This window comes from Lactuca sativa, chromosome 8 (genome assembly GCF_002870075.4).
Source record: "Lactuca sativa cultivar Salinas chromosome 8, Lsat_Salinas_v11, whole genome shotgun sequence".
Lineage (NCBI taxonomy): Eukaryota > Viridiplantae > Streptophyta > Magnoliopsida > Asterales > Asteraceae > Lactuca > Lactuca sativa.
Window position 1 is genome coordinate 51,075,459 of NC_056630.2, and position 17,518 is coordinate 51,092,976.

Consider the following 17,518-nt stretch of genomic DNA (forward strand, 5'->3'; position numbering starts at 1 on the left):
AAAGTGTCTGACGTGACTTGGTCAAACACATATCAAAGAGGGCTTAGGTCTTGTTCTTTTATTAAATTTTACCAAATCTTGTATGTTATTTATAAATAAAATTATAAAGTTAAAATATCAACAAAAATAAATTTCTAAAAATAATCGACTATAAAATAATAAATTTTATACTAAATTAAAAGACAGGTATATACATTGTCTTTCTCTCTTTCATTTGTCATATATCCCGTCTCTCTAAGTAAAATTTTCCATAACATATTTAGATACTATCTGAAAGTTCTCGAGAATATCTTTTCCTATAAGATCTTCAAGAATCCCATTAAAATATAATAAAATGAATCCTAGAAAATATATTTTAAAAGTTTTCATATAAATAAAAAATGATAATAAAATGTAGTATTTCAGTATTTGGTTTATTTGTTGCTTCCATTGCCACCCCAACTATTGTACCTTTATTGAACCTTTAAGTGCGGTCATATTAGGGAAGCAATAACAGACGGTTACCATACGTCCGTTCGCATGAGCTACTCTGTCACCGTCGGTAACTTTATCTTACCTCACATTCCGCCTACACTCGCAGTTTTACCAGTGAAATCACACTAGCAACCAAAAGGATGACTTCAACAATGGAGAATTTTTGGCAAAAAGCTAAATCATTAGCTGAAGAAGCAACAAGGAGATCTCAAACCCTAACTTCTTCTCCGGTCAGAATTGCCGACATCGTATCTGAAACCGCCAAGCGCTCTAAAGACATTGCCGCCGAGGCATCTAAGAAAACCGCCCTCCTCCTCTCACTTGCCGATCAAATCCCATCTCTCTCGATTACCTCATCATCATCTTCTTCTGACATTCCGTCGGAGTTGGAGCTTGAAACGTTCGGGATCACTCAGGATCTCCGAGACTTCGTCAAAGGACTCACGTTATCGACATTCCAGAGTTTCCCCTTTCCAGGTTTCCTCACTTGTTTCGTTGATTTTTCTAGTAATCTCTATGTAAATAGTGGTTATTCATGCTCTGTTACTGTTATCTATCGATTATGTTGATTGCTCAACTAAGTCCAACACGTTAACTTACATTTGACTATGAATGTCAAGTTCGTTGATTCGAAATTTATGTTGAGCATTCTTCAAGTAACTATCAATCACTGAAGTTCCTCACACTAACTACATAACTATCAATCACATATTCTCACATGACTCTAATCAAATCACCCCGATCGTTACTGTTATAGTGTTATTAATGATCTATGTAAGGCAATTTGATTAAATTAGATGAAATGATGTATGATTATGATTATAAGGCATGATTATCTATCTGAATTCACTAATCACAATAAGGCAACTAAACTTGTTTGTTGTTTCTATTGGATCTCAGATGATTTGGTGTCTGATGTTGCTACTGTTTCCAATGTAAGGCAAGATCTTTCAGAATGGCAGCAAAAACATGCAAATCTTGTCCTCACAACAGTAAAGGTATCCACACATTTCTTACATAAACAAAAACACAAATGGAAATTTTGAACATGATGATTCAAAACAGGAAGTTTCAAGGTTGAGATATGATTTATGCCCAAGACACATGAAAGATGGAAGATTTTGGAGGATATATTTTACCCTTGTGAGCACTCATGTATCCCCGTATGTGACTGCTTTTATCTTGGAATTTCCATTATGTATATCTTTAATGTTATGTTAAATGATATATCTTTGATGTTATATATAGGTATGAAAGAAAGTTTATAGAAGAGAACAGATTAAAAGAAACACCACAAAAAGAAAAAGATCAAACAGAAGAGGTGGAAGCACAGCTGAAAAGTAAGAGTTCTTCATCAGAACAGGATTTGGATTCATATCTTTTGGGAGATTTTGATGACAGTGATGCTGAAAATAATGATGCTTTTGATGGTGGTGATGATGATGAAGATGATGATTTTGATAAGATTGAGAATTCTGTAAGTATAAACTTTGTTTTGTTACTTAATTTGGAATTTGTGTTTATCATAAAAATTGGGTTATGTTATATGTTTCTATATGTATTATTTGCAGGAGATTGAAGATGGAAAATAAGTGAAAGAAGGATTGATTTGTAAGAAGATTGATGAAACATGATTTGTTTATTTTGTGATGATGTTTTTCTTTTATGCAATTATGTAGTAAATCATTGTTTAAGTTGGATTCAGTTCCATATAGAAAATATATAGTCCAATCTTTTTAGTGTTTCCAGTGTTTTGTTTATGCCTAATTTTTGAGAAATTGTCAGAAAAAGTCCTAATATTTTCGGAAAAGTTACCGTTAAGTCCCCCAAGAAAATTGAACATAAAGTTTCCTTCGGATTATTTCATTTTTGTTCTAATTAACAATTTTTTTTCTTTTAACAAAAAATGTCATATTATTGTGTAAAATCAAATAATTGTGACTTTTCTGTTTAATTTTTTTTTGGGACTAAAATATAACTTTTTCCAAAATAAAAGGACCTTTCTTCCCAATCTATTTGAAGTAGTTCTTTTTTTTTTTAACATTTCAATTATCATCATTTTGAGCTTATTTAAACATAAACTTTTATATCGATTCAAAAGTCAGATTTGAAAACGCAATTTAACAAAAGAAAGGAAAAAATATTTTTGGACATAAACTTTTATATCGATATTTAAATAAAACAGATTCAAACGTCAGATTTGAGAAGCAATTTAATAAAAGGGGAAAAAGTTTTTTGGGGTGAGAGAGGCTCGAACTCTCGACCTCAGGATAACTCAGATAGCTATGAGACCTACGCGCTAGCCAACTGCGCCACCACCCCTTTGTGTTATTGCGTCCTATCATTATTTATTTAATCGTGTTATAACATAATAACTGTTAAAGTTTGGACGTGTTTCGGGCTTTTGGCAACGAGCTTTTTTTTTTTTTTTTTTTTTAAATCAAACTGAAGTAAAAAACCTTTGTCTGTGAGTACTGAGTATGAATTTAAATATTTTATTTTAAAACAAAGTTTTTTTTAAGCTTTTAAGACATTTTAGAAGATTTTAGCTTTTATGTAATTTTATACCAAAAACTTGTGTACGATAAAAAGTTACAGAATTACTTCTTGCAACAAGCGATGAGCTATTTTGCCAAACATGCTCTCACACCAAATTCATTTAACATCTAAAAACTAAAACAAATGGTCACCCACGGGTTGAAACAGACTACGAATATAACTAACATAAGCCCTCCATAATCTTATCTTAATTTACTACCTTTCGTCCTAATTATACAACAATATAAGCTACATTACACCACAAACACAAAAAGGACAAATTAATTTTATATCTCTATCATTTCCAATTTTTCATTTCCATTTCCATGTGGGTCCCATCTCATGTTCAAGAACAATAATAAGTAAAAACAAATCCCAGTCCTCTAAACTCTTAAAATAATAGTAAGTTTTTGTTTATTTTTCTTGAAACACTAAAAAAAAAAAAAAAAAAAAAAAAACCAAAGGCAACACTCAACTCATCATCCACATGCAGCAGCTCTTTCTACAACATAACAACAGATTTCTCGGGTTGCCAAAACCACACATCATGTACAAATTGACCCATTTACCCCCCCTCCCAAAACATAAATTTATCACCAATTTCATGTCTTGAGTCTTTTTGGAGGTTGAGATTGATCAGAGTTTTCTCCATTGCTAAATTCTTGAAACCTACCCACCGGTTGTTGAGCGTTCTCATGTTCCTGAAAATAAAATACCATTCTAATTTCATTTTCAATTTTCAATTATACTTTTCAAACTATAATGTCTTAAATCTTAATAAGAAAAGAAAAAGTAAAATATTTGTACCTTAGTAGTGGATATGAGTCCTCTGTTTGCACGTTTCCCAAGATCAACTTGTACTGAAATGGTAGCTTGAGTCAAATCCACACCCGAGTTTTGTAACGCATCTGTAAGCGAATTTAATAACCTAAAAAAACACAACAAAAAATATTTATATTTAAATTTTAAAAAATGGTTTACGAATAAAAAGTTGCTTTTTAGTTTTTACACTTACCCTTGAGAATAAACACTTGAAATACTAATTGTCCCTCCTTCAACCATCAACTCATCTTGCTGACTTCCATCTCGGGCAGCCGGGCCCGGGCAATCACTTGACCCGTGAAGGGCAGGATGGGAAAATCCACCATCAACAACCGGGGCAGATTGTCCGGGCAGCACCGGGATGGGCATGAGTGTTGTCTTGTTTGATAATTCAGGTTGTGAATCGATCATATTACAGTTCATGTCACTAGGGTCAGTTCGGGCAGGGTTTTGATTTTGTGAGGTTGTGTTGATGGGAGGGGCAATTTGGACATTTTCATCGAATCGAACGGGAAAAGATGGTGGTTGACCAGAATCGGTTTTTATCACGGGGGGTTGACCGAAATTTGGGACACGCCAGTGACTATTTCTCTATGGGGAACAAAAGATATGAAAAATAAATTCGGTTATTTTGAAAATATATTTAGAAAAATGAGATGATAAATGTTTAATTACCCATGGCATTAATTTTGTGGGCTCTGTGCTCCAACCTTGATATGATCCTTCATATTTTTGTACCCTTTCTTGTAAATATTGAACATATTCTATTACCTACAAAGAAACGATAATCATTAGATAATAGATAACATAAATACATAATCATCCTTCAAATAATAATAATAATAATGATAAATATATAAATATGTTTTACATTTAGTTGATTTACCTCTAATAGAAACGATGCTGTATCTCTCTTTTGATCACTATTGGGTATCAAATCCCTCAATATCTGGAATCTAATCAACAAGAAATGAAAGCTAATTCATTATGTTTTGTTAGATTGATATGTTACATTATCATCTCAATTCTGTTTGATCTTAGTTGATAAATTTCCATTGATTTCAGTTCATCATTCCCACAACTATTTTGTAAATGTAATTACGTTAACTACAAAGAAAACATGATAGAATCTAAAACTCATAAAGGATAACAAGATTTTTACCAAAACTGACAAATTCCAGACAAATTAGATAAAAGATTAATGGTGATTGTGATCAAAGACATGCCTTTCATTGATTTTACTTCTTCGACGCTGCTCTGTAACTGAATGCTTCGACCTAGTAGCATTAGCTTTATCACTGCTCTTCCCATCTGTTTTAATCCCAATTCAGTTAATATATACAAAATCGCTTCATAAGAAACCGATTACATGATTGTTTTTCCCTTTTGGGGATTGAATAATCAACACAATTGAATAAAGTTCGGGAATTCAGAAACCCAAAATTGTTTTGATATACAATTGCTCAAAAATCGATCAGGTGTTCTTAATTTTAAAGGGGATAACAGACCTTTGCTGGTATTGAAAGACGGGGTGTTATCTTTCTTGACGCCGAATTCTTCATAATCGTCTTCCTCCTCCTCCTGATGACCTTTACTCGATTTCATTCTCCCTATTGTTGATATAGGTTTGGAGAATTTCAATCAATTTAGGGAAAGTAGATGGGTTAACGATTGATTAGAGTAAAACAGGTAGATCTATCAAATAATTAAGGGGGGAATACAAGTCTTACGAGGTAAAGCTGGATCTCTGAATTGGGTAAACGCCGGCGGCGGCCACCGTGATAAGAACTTCACGGGCTTGCAGGAAAACCTCTTTTCACGTGCTTCTCATGAGCTGCCTTACCCTTTTTTGTTGATTGTTTTTTTATCTTTATTTTTCTTTTTTTTCATCTTATTTGATTTACGATTTTTTTTTTTTAAATTAACATTTATGTATGTCTATATTTCATTATTTTGGGATATTCACCTTTTATAATCCAATACCACAATATAACCACAAATTTTTTAAGAAAACCCAAAATAATTACCTTCATCAGAAATATGAAATTTTTGATAAACCCAAGATTTTCAGAGATATTCTTACTTAAAGCGGTTCGGAAAAAAAAATGTTTTTTAAAATTTTTAAAATTCGTTAATTTTTTTTGCACTGTATCTTCTGAATAAAATTTGACCAATTATTGCATTTTCTGAACTTTCAAAATGTATAATGATTTGTAAAATGTTTTTTCTCACGAATCTAATCCAAAATTTTAAACATTGGCAAAAAAAAATCAAAACACTATTTTTGAGTCTATTTAATGGTGTCTCTTATGTGATTTCAAATACACATTTTAAATTTCAAAACTGGTTATAAAGTCATATAACAATTTATATAATATGTCGGTGTAGAATTAATTACATCAGTTTACATAATCGACCACGAGGAAATTGTATGTCGAAGACACGCGACACGTTGTCCGCAAGAACGATATATTTTTCACTTATAGAACATCCGTTAAGATTTCTTACTTTGTCTGAGTAATAATTTGAGTGTTTGAGAGTTATTTGGATTTTGAAATTTTAGTGTCAGTCACAAATTTCTTTTTTTGTTTGTTGTGTAATATTGTCTTTCAAGTTTCAATTTGAGAGTTTTTTTACTTTGGAAATTCAAATTTCTGATAAAGTTTTTTAAACTTTCAAGTTCCAAAATTTAAGTCGTTTTTTTGACTTTGTAATTAGTATCTTATTACTGTAACTGATGTAATTTGAGTGTATGTTAGAACTGTTATGCTACAACGAGAAATGTTATTTCAGATCACGACCCATGACTACTATTTGATTTTTTATTGTGACGTCTGCTTAGCAAACGAGTGAAACTATGTTTCAATGACATAGTTGTTTGGAATTGATCCTAATGGGCAACTAAGCGATCATCATATCAATAAATGACATCCAATCAAGAAGAGAAATATGAGGTGGTTTTGAGGTCTTTGACTCGTAACATGTTTGCAACAATGAAATCCAAAACTCATTCACAATGTGCTCAATATCTCTATTTTCGGAAACTGACATATTCATCAACTTGATGTTAAAAACTCATTTCTTCACATTGATCTTATTGAAACTGTTTATATGCGTCAACCACCTAGATATATCGAATCTTGGTTTTTAGATCATGTTTGTTGTATGAAAAAGGCTCTTTACGTTCTCAACCAACTCCTTAAGTGTGGTACCAATGCTTTGCGGTCTATCTCTTATCTTTATGCCTTCTCAGCAGCAAATATGACAGCTCTATATTACATTTTCATCACAGTTCTAATACCATCTTGTAACATCCCAAATTTCAAGACCAAAAATTTCGTTTTTATTTATGTTATTACATAAAACCATCAGTATAAAAACATTCATAATAAAGTCTCATGTCAAAACCCAAGTGACAGTAATCAAAAACATAGTATCATAAAACCATATCAGAGTGTAATCCCCTAGGATCTCATGTGGGGAAAACATAGTGTGATGCGCTGCGATCGAGCCGGCTCCTTTCCTTTGAAAACGAAGTACCTGAAACCAAAACTGAAAACCGTAAGCACAAAGCTTAGTGAGTTCCCCCATCATACCACATACCATACAGTCATATAATGAACAACTAGGAGATACAGGCCTCGCCCACACTCCGCTAGCTGGGAGATACGGGCCTCGCCCACACTCCGCTAGCTGGGAGATACGGGCCTTGCCCACACTCCACTATCTCTGAGATACAGGCCTCGCCCACACTCAGCTACTAAACCATAACATACCAGTATATACAATCATATAATGAACAGCTAGGAGATACGGGCCTCGCCCACACTCATGGAGATACGGGCCTCGCCCACACTCCACTATCTCTGAGATACGGGCCTCGCCCACACTCAGCTACTATCACATATATCATAATACAAACATACTATCAGACATACCTGGGGTGTCCGAACTACCCTTCGGTCCTAACAACCGAACTTGGGGACTATTCCCCTCCTACTACCACTATCATATATAACATATCATGCCAGCATATAACATATCAGGTAGTAGCAAACCTAGATGATATCACAAAGACAATCATCTAACATACAACTCCTACTGGTGGGTCGGCATTGTGGCCGTAGACCCACCGCTACTGGAAGGTAACTCACATCACACTGCTAAAGTCCCGTAGACACAATCCCACTTTGCTGAAGTCCCGCAGACTCAACCCCAGCTGTTGGCTGACAGATTCCCGAACTGTCAACACCAAAATAACACCCAATTAATAATTGGGTCCCAATACATAACCATAAGTATATTATTTGGGTAATTACTACATTACCCCGAACTTGGCTTATTCAAGCCCAAGGCCCAATCCATAGGCCAAAAGTCAATTAGGAATCAAAGCCCAACACATGGCCCAAATTCCCAAATTGGGCCTAGGCCTAAACATGGTCTCATTCTAAGGCCCAACATCATATAATCATTAAGGCCCAAACTATGGCCCACCTATGGCCCAATTTTCCAAATTGGGCCCAAGCCCCTTACGTGGGCCTTACCCTAGGCCCATTAAATTATTCTAATCCATTGGCTTGACTTTGGATGGTCCAGCAATAAACCCAAGTGAAATTAGGGTTTCACATAAAATGATGATTAGGGTTAAGTTTCCTACTTAACCCATCAAGGACTTAATCCATTAAGTCCAATATCGCTTAGATTAATCTTTACCAATGATTATTATTTAATATCTCAAGTTATTAAATAATTCTCGTGTCTCCCGATTAATTCCCCAAATTAAGATTTACTGGCATTAGGGTTTTCCAACTCAAATACCATTCATGTTACAAATTACAGCTCAAGATCCGAAATCACACACACACACTGAAGAAAATACACCCACCCATGGTGGCAGCCACCACCTCATGGTAGTGGCAGTGGCTCTTCCATGAACTCTGGCAAAACACCCAAACACGCGCACAAACTCCAAACTAGAGACCGGACCCCGAGAAAATACGCATCCACACGAACACCAAGCGGCGGTGAAGGGCATTTTGACGGTCCTAGGGGTCGGCAGCACCCTTAGCGACAAATTTGAGCGGCGACAGATGATGGCTTCGGCTTCAACAACAACGACACAAGGCAGTAGCAATCAAACCCGATAATGGCAACAACGAACGACAAGAAGAAAGGAAGAAAATGAGAAGGCGACTAACCTAAGCCTAACGAACCGGCTATAATTTCGATCTCAGTGGCTCCCGAGTGGCCCATGGCGTCTCCGGCCGGTGACAGCATTCTGGTGGCGAGGTGGTCGCTGGCGGACTCGCCTGATCGGAAAACGAACAAGAAGATGAGGGAGATGGCGACTGAGGTCCGACGTCTCACAGCAACAATCAATCCTCCGAGGGACGTGCTCTCGCTCCGACGTGGGGGAGGATGGACTCCGATGGCTGGCTTCAACGGTGGTTCGAAGATCTCTCATGGCGACGGTTGAAGGTGAGGAGTAAGGTGGCGGCTGTAGAGAATTCTAGATAGGGTTAGGGTTTGTTCATCCAAACATGGGAGGGAAAGAACGCACGGGGTTTAAAGTCCCGTATCCCATCCAAACTTTCTACAAATTTGTCACCTCTAGTCCCTCCTTACCATGTCTTTTTCAATTTAAATCCAAAAGTTACCCTTTAGCCCTCCCTTCCATAATTCCTTACAAAATAAATCCCAAAATTACTAAACAACCCCTCTTCCATAATTTATTCTTAAATTGAATCCAATACTTACACTTTAACCCCTTCCTTCATGATTTTATTTCAAATTAAACCCAGAATTACCAAATCACTCTCAACTTCCAACATTCTTTACAAACTAATCCGTGAATTACAATTCATCCCCCAACTTCTATAATTATAACTTTTAACTCCTCAAGACCATCCTTTGATATATAATCATTTATTTTAGGGCTACCATTTCATTATTAATTTATTTATTTATCTAATAAATGAACAGGGTGTTACACATCTACCTCATTTTTTATGTAAAAGATATTATTCTTACCCCTTCATCTCATTCTCTCATCTCCAAAGTCATCTCTCAACTATCATTTGAATTTCCAATGTCTGATCTTGGCTATCGGTCCCTTTTGTTTGGCATTATTTCCTCTCGCAGTGCCCTAAATCTCTTTTTATCCCAAAACTTTTTTGCTCGGTAGATTCTTACACATGCTGATGTGACCATGTGTAATCCCTATAGCTCTGGATGACACTAAAATCTAAGCTCTCCACTGATGGAGATCTATTTTTTGATGTGACATTATACCGAAGCCTTGTAGGAGCCCTTCAATATGTGACGTTTACTTGTCTTGATGTTGCTTATGACGTACAACAAGCCCGTCTCTTCATGCATGACCGGAGTGCTCTACATTTTCTGTCTCTCAAGTGTATTTTAGGGTACCTTAAGGGTAATCTTACACATGGTCTTCACATTTGTTTTCCAACCGTCGATCGCTTGGTTTACTTGGAAGCTGATTGGGCCAGTTGTCCCTCAGCACATCGACACACCATTGGTTTTTGTGTCTATCTTGGTGATAACTGATGGGATTTATTGTATTCTATACACAGTAGTTTACACAACAAAAAACAAAATAAACCCTATGTGTACATGCGTCCTATGAATCTAGCTTTTACTATTATAGTAACGTACATTAAAACTTGTAAAATTACTAACCTCTTGATCTTGATATTCTTGATTCCTTGATTGGGATCTTGTAACGGCCACTGTTGCAAGGCTGAAAGGACCCAAAGTAGGAATCTCTCTTTTTCTTTACACGTAAGTCACTAACTAAGCAAAAATGAGAAAACCTAGGAAAGAGGGTAATTTTGAAAATCAGAATAAATCCCCAGGAAGAGTTATTATTTTCATAAATAGGAGAGAAAAGGGAGGTATGGATGAAATCTTTAGGAGGTAAGGAGGGTGAGGGTTTGCCCTATAAAATCTTATTTATAGCCTCCTCCTTAATCCTTAAGTTATTCAAATTCCTAAGAATAATTCATATCCTCTAAGATTTTGTCCCTACTGTTATTCTAGAGGGTTCTGGAATAGTCTAGTTAATTACTAATAAATTAATTAATATTAAACTCATTTAATTAATTAAAACTATTTAATTAATTCCAAAATAATTTCTAATTAATTTATTAATCCATAATAAATTAACAAACTTATTTTCTTCTAATTCGTTATTGCTTAATTGGGTCATGAGAGAAACCCAAAAGGACTCTGATATTATTAGAAAAATTATCAATATTTAATGACCTTAGACATTCCATCCAACAATAATCTTGTATCATGGTCCTCCAAACGGCACTACATTGCTTCTCGCTCTAGTGTCGAAGCCAAGTATCTAGGGTAGCTAATGTAGTCGCTAAAACTGTTCAGCTTTCGAACCACCTTATTTACTTGTATTGCCCTTTGTCATGTGTCGTTGTTGTCTTTTGTGATAATGTCGGTGCCATGTATCTATCCTCCAACCCGGTTCAACACCAACGAAGCACACATGTGGAAATTGACTTACATTTTTTTTGGGAGCATGTTGCGATTGGTCATGTGCATGTTCTTCATGTTTCATCCGCATATCAGTATGCATATATTTTTACAAATGGTCTACCTACACAAATGTTCCTTGATTTTAGACATAGTTTGACCATTCGAGAACCTCCTGCTCCAACTACGAAGGTGTGTTATATTATACTTTGTATGGTTTTGGTTGTTTATATATACCATTGTATAGTATGGGGACTCTATTGCAACCATAATCATTGGGGGTTTCTGTGTCACTCACACAATTATAAGATATCAAGTTTACATTCACTTTATTGTTAAAACATAAATAGTTCAGTCGATGTTTTGTTAAGTTAAGTTCATGACTAAATTTAAGCATACTTTTATCTATCATCTATAATATTACATGCTTCCACATTATCATTGACGGAGCCACCTATGAGCTAGGGTAGGCCCAGACCCACCCTTAAATTTTTTTTGACAAAATTGCAAAAATGGTCCCTGTAGTATGTATTTTTTTGGGGTTTTAGTCAAAACCATGACTTTTTTGGCTTCGTGGTCCTTTTGGACTAGTTTACTTGTAGTTTTGGTCCATGTCCAAACTAAAAAGACTATTATACCCTTAATGAATTTAGTTTTCATTTTTCTTTCACTTTTTAAAATTTATATTATTTTTAAATTTAAAATTAAGTCCACATCTCTCTCTCCAAATCTAACTACTCACTTCTACCTCAGCAGATTCTTCCCCTGGTGTCATTTCTCGTTTCCTCCTGGTGTCATTTCCCGTTCTGAAAATATCCCCATTCATCGATCGATTCATCATGTAAATCGGAGTCGTTGTGAGGAGTTGTTCTCTGCTATCGATAGACATAGTGGGCAGGGCATCCATTTGTTGTATACACAATGAGCTGATGGTGGGCTGGAGAAAATACTAAATTCAAGAATCGATTACCTTGCACAGAAAATGCTCGATGAGGCCCAAATACCAGAATGTTGCCCCAATCTTTGGAGTCACTAACTTCAAATCTTCAATGCCTCATACATAGTGTAAAACTGCCCCCAACACCAATGATGGTGGTTGTTTAGGATATGATTTGCTAAAAGTTAAAGCAATGCAACAATCTAAACACCTTTAATGCCTTCCGCGACAGATGTAAAATCATATTAGCAATGAAAAAGATACACAAAAGGGATTATGCTAAAAGCTTGAAAAGCAACAACGATTTACAGAGATTACAGGAATTGAACCGTAAAAGAAGATACGATGGGATAGAAATCAGAGTTTCAGGGTTAAAAGTCAAAACCTTTAGATTTGTTCTGCAATTTTAAGAAAGAACACTGGTGTTTGACTTTTGGAAATGATTTGAGACCCACCTGTAAATTTCTTCGAAATTTCGACTCGAATGGAAGGACACCACCCTCTTACCTGTTTCTCCACTTCCCTAGAAGTGTAACACCATTGCCACCCTATAGCTCTGTCGACCACCCATTAACCACCACTTCTACCATCTCAACACCACCTCCTTACACCGCCACCCCTGTTCACTGTTATGGGTTTTGTGAGGGATGTCAATTGTCGATTTCAGGATCTTCTACATGGATAAACGAGAAGAACGCACACACACATACACTTGTAACTTGATTGTGGATTATGTATTTATGTGTTCACCAGTGTGTATATGTGTGTGTTCCCATTATCCCAAAAATACATTTCTTGGATGTCTTACTAGACTTTAACGAGAGAGAGAGAGAGAGAGAGAGAATGGGGTGTGGGTCCCATTTTATTATTAATAAAAGATTAAATTAAATAGAAAAAAAACATAAAAAACATAACAAGAGGCAATTTAGTCATTTCAATTTTCGGAGGGACCATTTTCACATACAAACTAGTCCAAAAGGACCCCAAAGCCAAAAAAGTCATGGTTTGGACTAAAACCCCAAAAAAATACATACCACAGGGACCATTTTTACAGTTTTGTCATTTTTTTCTCTCTATCTATCTATCTATCTATATATATATATATATATATATATATATATATATATATCTTTCTCTCTCTCTCTCTCTCTCTCTATATATATATATATATATATATATATATATATATATATATATATATATATATATATATATATATTTGTTAGATGCCATTTTATGCATTTTTTAGGGTAGTTTTCATTATCATTTAACATCATATTTTGTACATTTGAATGTCATTTATTGAAATAATGTTGAGCTCATGTCTTTCGTTAGAATTCCCGTACTGCTCATGTTTTTATGTCAATTTCAAATAGTTCGAGTGGAGCAGTGATTTGGGAGCAGTTGGATGCGTGTTTGGAGCTTAAAATGAAGCTTGGGACTTATGGAGTATGTTGAGGAATGCTTGCAAGATGCTTTGGTCAGGAAACATCCGATCGAATTGATCACACGAAGATAAAATTTGCAATAGAAAGTTAAAGGATGTTGCTGGCAGCTTTGACCCCCTGTCAGTATTTTGACCATATCTCGAGAACCATAACTCCGATTGATGCGATTCAAAATGATCTGAAAAGTAGACGAAATTTCAGACGTCATAGGCACAACCTGCGATCGCGTGTGACCTTTTCTGTGATCGCAGGTTGCCTTCGAGGTTCTTTTGTGCCCAAAATTCATCCGGGAGTGAAAACTCAATACCTGCGATCGCATGTTGTGTACATGCAATCGCAGGTTGGCCAAAAAGTGTCAAAATAGAATCCTACTTCATTAAAAAGGCACCAGACACATTTATTTCAAAACCTGCGATCGCAGGTTGTGTACATGCGATCGCAGGTGCGCCGTTTTTGTTGTTGGACGTATAAATAGACCCTGATAGCATTCTGTAACCTAAGTTGACGATTCCAGAGGTTCCAGACGACGAAAATACGATTTTGGAGGCGTTTTTTCTTCGATTTCAACGATTTCTGAAGATCTAAAGACTGTGGATCATCTCCTATGTTTAGTTTAGTAAGATTTAGTAGTTTAATGTCTTTTTTCATCTGTTTTGGTCATATTTTAGCCATGTCTGGCTAAACCCTAGCTTTTAGTTCTACAAGACAAGTACTTTTCATGTGATTGATCATTAGATCTGGTTTTTGATTTGTGTTTCTATCTAGATTCTTCAGTTTTGAGCTTAATGAATGTTTGATTTGAATTCTTGTTAGTCTGATCACTTAGCTAGGGTTTTATCATTCCAGTTAATCAGTTAATAGAATCCGTAATTGTTCTAATAAATTAGTAAAAGTAACAAGTATCAGATTGGTTCCGTTTTAGGATTTAACTCTGGTATAAACTGAAAAATCATATCTTTACGCTTCCGAGCTTGTGAGAAGTATTGGATATTGCTGAGAATTTTACATAGAACTTAATGCAACTTTTCTTATCTTAATTAAGAGCTTGTTTGATTAGACAGTAAAAAGTTATGGTTAATTAAAGAGCTTGTTTTGGTTAACTAATTAAGGTAAAAGAGAAATTACTAGAGCTTGTTAGTTTTTCTCAGTACCAGCTTAGATAGAATCATAGAACGCATCTCAAATAATCAGATCTGGATCAGTTATATGATTAGGGAAGTCCCAACAGAGCTGAAACCATTTTTATTATTGATTTTCATTTAGTTTAATATCATTGCATTTTTAGTTTTTAGTTAAATTTAAAATCTATCTTTTATACTTTCTGTTTCTTGACTAGATGTGCCTGATGCAAAAGATATTGACCATTAGGCTGTGTCCCTGAGGATTCGATCCTGCTTCCCAGTGCTATATTTTTAGTACAACCAGCAGTGATAATTTATTTGCTTAATACGCACGCGACTACATGTTAACAATATTCTAATTAATTATGAGTAACACGCTAAAAAAATTTTATGGCTTTGCCCCTGCATATTATCATTGTCTTTTATGAGCGTAAATAATAATATTGATAAACAATTTGAAAATTAGTGCCATATTTTCTTAGTGCATGTGAATATCTACCAGAAAATATATGATATAATCATATAAAGATAAAGATTGGAATAATATAGATGACAGCCAATAAGCATTACCGAATGAAGCTAAAAAAAATAGCCAACGAGATGAACTTCGCGCCTTAAAAATATGATCAATTTGTTAAATAATATAATTTTGTTAATATAATAAAGTGTTTTAAATCTCAAATGATTTAATAATCTTGATGGTGTTTCATTTACATTTCTTTAATGTTCGGTTGAAATCAAATTAAGTTTATTATAAAAAAATGTTATTTTTAATATTGATTTAAACGTAATCAAATTGTATGGTTTTTATTATATGTTGGCATGATGTTAGTTTTTTAATAAAATATTATGGTTACAAAAACATTTATTTACATCACTGTTCATCTATGTCACATCAATATTTATTAGTTTACCGTATTCTAGTAGAGGCTGCAGAATATTAATCTCTCAAAATATAGATTCTCAAACGTTGTTTTAAAACATATTATCCTTAAGAATAAAATAGAATGAAACTACATTTTTAGGATTAATATTGGGCTGTGTATGATATATAATTGGGCTTATTCACTTGACCCATAACCCATTTAAAATCCCAAATCTCACAAGAGGAATCAAGATATTTATGGCCTTGTGAGTTGTGATGTGTAATAACAAAGGCAATAATTAAACATCATGAGTGAAATTATATTTATTTATTATCCTATTAGTTGTGAGATTTATTTATTATATCGGTTAATTTTTAAAAAAATTAAATATAAATATCAAAATATTTAAAAAAAATTTAATTTATAAAAAAATAAAAAAAATAATGAATTATTATAATTGAAATGTTTTTTATTTTTTAAATTAAACAAATAATTTAAATAAATAAACAAAAGAAACTAATGAACTTAATTTGGTAATTTTGAAATTAAAAGATAAGTTCATTAATGAAACTGATATCTAATTTAGTACCGTTATTATATTAAAATAGTATGTTGAATTTAATAAAATAAAAAAACTCATAAAATCATATATGAAAAAAAAAACTAATTCAAAATAACCACAAAGTGACATTTGACAAATTGAATGAGTGCATGTCATGTGGCAAAAAAAACTTCATTTATTAAAGTAGATAATGAAATTGATTAATTTTTATAATTAAGATATTTTGTCAAATGTTTTGTTTTTTTCATCATGAATAGGAAAAAAAGCAAATTTGTTTAGCAACATATATCATGGCTATTATATTTTTACTGCATGATTTTATTTATATAAATTTATGATTAATTGGCTATTTAAGACTTGTGAACTTATTTAGCATAAGCTATTGTATTATATAATGTATACCGAACGCTTAAAAGGAGGACAAACCCTAGGTAAAAAGCAAGTGGTTAATCTAACTTTGCAGTGAAGAATCTAGAACAAAAAACTATATAGCACTTGTAAATGAAACTGATAATAATAATAATAATAATAATAATAATAATAATAATAATAATAATAATAATAATAATAATAACAACAACAACAACACCAATGGAGGCAACAAAAGGTTGGGGCTAGAGGGAATGAGCGTAGAAGGGCGGAGGACAGGAGGCGATGACACCTGGCGGAGGCCGGAGGACGACGATGATCGGTGGATTGGTCGGACGCCGGACAATGGGAGTGTGGGATTGATCAATTAGGCCGGTGAGAACATGATGAAGTTTCAAGCGTTTGGACATGTCGATCAATGATCACGTTTTATAAGTCTTTTTTCCATTGTTTTTAAAAAACCAACTTTTTAGTTGAACCGCTATGGTAGTTGGTTTCTAGTTCAACCGTCAGGTAAACCGGTTTCTACAATTTTTATCCCTTAACCTTTTTGCTACACACATATACATTCATAAATCAATAATTTAACGTCCATAAGTTCAAACATTTTAAGAATACATAAAAACAAGTTGTAGGTTAATCCAAATACATTAAAACAAACACATAATCATAAGTCTTACATTAGAAGAAAATATAAGTACAATACCAAAACAAAATATAGTTTTAGATGAATACAAACCATCAAAAAACTTCATAACATTTATCATATGTTTTTTATTCCAAGAAAACTAAATAGATATGAAAAAAAAATATTACCAAAGCTTATTATATAAAATGATTCATATCTATGTGTTTTTATTGAATTTAAT

The 17,518-nt window shown here is 33.9% G+C and overlaps 2 protein-coding genes and 1 non-coding gene across 3 annotated transcripts; 1 reads left to right on the top strand and 2 right to left on the bottom strand.

Moving 5' to 3' along the window:
- Nucleotides 1-484: 484 nt before the first annotated feature.
- On the top strand, nucleotides 485-2,222 carry LOC111896609 (uncharacterized). The gene is made up of 5 exons (XM_023892590.3): nucleotides 485-951; nucleotides 1,375-1,472; nucleotides 1,540-1,637; nucleotides 1,723-1,951; nucleotides 2,046-2,222. Exons 1-5 carry the CDS (start codon nucleotides 615-617, stop codon nucleotides 2,064-2,066), a joined length of 783 nt encoding a protein of 260 aa, XP_023748358.1. The 5' UTR covers nucleotides 485-614; the 3' UTR covers nucleotides 2,067-2,222.
- Nucleotides 2,223-2,710: 488 nt separating this feature from the next.
- On the bottom strand, nucleotides 2,711-2,796 carry TRNAM-CAU (transfer RNA methionine (anticodon CAU)). Its single transcript is given in 2 exon segments — nucleotides 2,711-2,746; nucleotides 2,759-2,796. It is a non-coding gene; the product is annotated as a tRNA-Met (tRNA).
- Nucleotides 2,797-3,287: 491 nt separating this feature from the next.
- LOC111896604 (transcription factor BIM2) lies at nucleotides 3,288-5,720 on the bottom strand. Its single transcript, XM_023892584.3, has 8 exons — nucleotides 5,565-5,720; nucleotides 5,343-5,444; nucleotides 5,061-5,145; nucleotides 4,721-4,790; nucleotides 4,510-4,605; nucleotides 4,028-4,425; nucleotides 3,820-3,940; nucleotides 3,288-3,713 (listed from the first exon to the last, which is right to left on the bottom strand). Exons 2-8 carry the CDS (start codon nucleotides 5,437-5,439, stop codon nucleotides 3,615-3,617), a joined length of 966 nt encoding a protein of 321 aa, XP_023748352.1. The 5' UTR covers nucleotides 5,440-5,444; nucleotides 5,565-5,720; the 3' UTR covers nucleotides 3,288-3,614.
- Nucleotides 5,721-17,518: the final 11,798 nt, after the last annotated feature.